This window comes from Cebus imitator, unplaced genomic scaffold (assembly GCF_001604975.1).
Source record: "Cebus imitator isolate Cc_AM_T3 unplaced genomic scaffold, Cebus_imitator-1.0 Scaffold15, whole genome shotgun sequence".
Taxonomy (NCBI): domain Eukaryota; kingdom Metazoa; phylum Chordata; class Mammalia; order Primates; family Cebidae; genus Cebus; species Cebus imitator.
The window spans coordinates 7,587,193-7,589,600 of NW_016107330.1; the positions used below are offsets into that span (position 1 = coordinate 7,587,193).

Genomic DNA, 2,408 nt, shown 5'->3' on the forward strand with positions numbered 1-2,408 from the left:
AAAAAAAAAAAAAAAAAAAAAAAGAAAGAAAAAAAAAAGAAAGAAAGAAAGAGAGAGAAAGAAAGAAAATCACCATGGTTTGCTTAAAACAACAGAAATGTATCCTCTCATGGTTCTGCGGGACAGAAGTCTAAGGTCAAGGTGCCAGCAGGGCCAGAGTTTTCTGGAGGCTCCAGGGGAGAATCAATTATTTGCCTCTCCCAGCTTCTGGAGGCTTCCAGCAGTCTGTCTTGTGGCTGTATCACTGCAGTCTCTGCCTCCATGGTCATACTGCCTCTGTTCCTTCTCTGTGGAATCTGCCTCTGCCTCTCTTATAAGGGCACTTGCCATGGGATTTAGGGTCCAACTGGTTAGTCCAGGGTGATCTCCTCATCTCAATATCCATTATATTTTTTTAAGACAGAGTGTCGCTGTGTTACCCAAGCTGGGGTGCAGTGGTGCAATCTTGGCTCACTGCAACCTCCACCTCCCAGGTTCAAGTGATTCTCCTACCTCAGCCTCCTAAGTAGCTGGGATTATGGGTACCTGCCACCATGCCCAGCTAATTTTCATATATTTTTTAGTAGAGATGGGGTTTTGCCATGCTGGTCAGGCTGGTCTTGAACTCTAGACCTTGAGTGATCTACTCACCCTGGCCTCCCCAAGGGCTGGGATTACAGGCATGAGCCACGGCACCTGGCCTCAAGATCTTTAACTTACATCTGCAAAGACTTTTCTTTCCAAATGAAATCACATCCACAGGTTCCAGGGGTTAGGATTTGGATGTATTTTTGGGGGGACCAGCATTCTACCTACTACACCCCCTTTGCCTGTAGATGGGCTCAACAGGACCCTCTGGGGTTCTCACAGATCTCTGGGCCAATAGCTGCTTGCTCCCAGCAGAACCAGCCAAGCAGGCTTCTCCCTGGGGGGAACACAGAGCTTGACTATTCAGGCAGGCTGGGGAGGGGGTGGTCAGTGAAGGCTTCCTGAAAGAAGTGGCAAGCTGAAAGATGACATGGATGACCCACCTAAGAGCAGGAGAGAGGAGAGAGCTTGACTGAGAGAGGCAGGCTGCGTGCACTCTCCAGATGAGAAAAGGGTGAGACACATGTTGGGGAAACTGAGGACGTTCTGTATGGCAAGAAAAGAAGACGGAGAGGGAGGTGAGGGAGTCAGTCTGAAGGGTTTGGTATCAGGGTCCTCATTTTCTAAGGACGACACGAAGCCAACAAAAGGTTTTCAGCCAGCAGATAACAAGACGATGGCATTTGTACTTTAGAAAGATCCCACTGGCTGTGACCTAGCAAACAGGATCTAGGGAGCAGATGGGAGGCAGGGAGGCCAGACAGAAGGCTGACGCCATGGTCCAGGCAGAGGCAGCGATGGCCGTGGCATTTTCCTGGATTTCCACTGTCTACAGGGCAGGTCCAAACCCCTCAGCGTGACCTCTCAAGAGCTCTCCCTCTTCTGGTGGCTGCTCTTTGGCTCTGCTTTGGGAAACTCCCCACCACCATTTTGCTCTGATGTACCCACCCAGATGCTCCACCCTCCTCTGGCCAATCCAAGGTGTTCTTCCGGGATTTCTGAACCGTGGGCACAGGGGATTGGTGTTTTCTCATCTCTTCCTGAAGAGACCTCACCCACCCAAAGCTCCTGGTCCCCAGACCCCCCAGGACTCTGTTCTTCAGGTCTTTCTTTGATCCCTTCTGCTTGCCAGAGTCAGTTTCTGTGGCTTACAGCCGGCTCTCTCCTAGTGCCTCTTCTGCCTCATCTCCAGCTGCTGGGCCCCTACTCCCTTTCCAAGATCTACCTCAAAGGGCACTCCTTCACAAACCACCCTGCCAGGCAGAGTGTCTCCATTGTTGGGCCCCCATAGGACACTCCTCGGTAGCATCAGTCATTCAAGCTTTTTGCCTTCCCTCCATTCCCATCAGATGGGGGCAATTCTTACAGGCTGGGACCAGTTCTTGCCCATCTTTGTCTCCCCAGTGCCCTCCCCGGAGCTGGCACCTAGCAGGGGTCTAGTGGGTGTTTGTTGAATGACTAAGAGAAGTCATTAGCCATCTGCTCTCCTGCAGGTTCAGATTTCATACTATGGACCCAGGACTCCACCAGTCAAAGCTCTGCTCTACCTCACCGGGGTGGGTAAGTGACAACCAGGATCCTAGGGCGCCATCTCATCCCCTACCCACTCTTAATCCCTGCAGGATATCTCTGCAGGAGAAACTAAACTGGAGTGTAATTTAGAGTGAGCAGAGAAAAAGCAAGGTTTCTAGCCAGACATCTTGTAGTTCAGAAGTATTCCATCCCTAGTCAGTGAACCATAAAGAAACGCAACGTGGGCGTGGTGGTGCAGGGAACTTTAATGACGTCTTAACATTTTATTTCTCAAGTTAGGAAGTAGGTACATGGATTTTCAATACATG

General features: G+C 50.5%; 1 protein-coding gene across 1 annotated transcript in view; it reads left to right on the top strand.

Moving 5' to 3' along the window:
* The window catches only part of PADI4 (peptidyl arginine deiminase 4), a 46,476-nt gene that overhangs the window by 13,718 nt on the left and 30,350 nt on the right, over nt 1-2,408 (top strand). Inside the window, exon 3 of the mRNA XM_017505584.2 lies at nt 2,043-2,127. Within this exon, the coding sequence (XP_017361073.2) occupies nt 2,043-2,127 (85 nt within the window). The remainder of the gene's footprint in view (nt 1-2,042; nt 2,128-2,408) is intronic.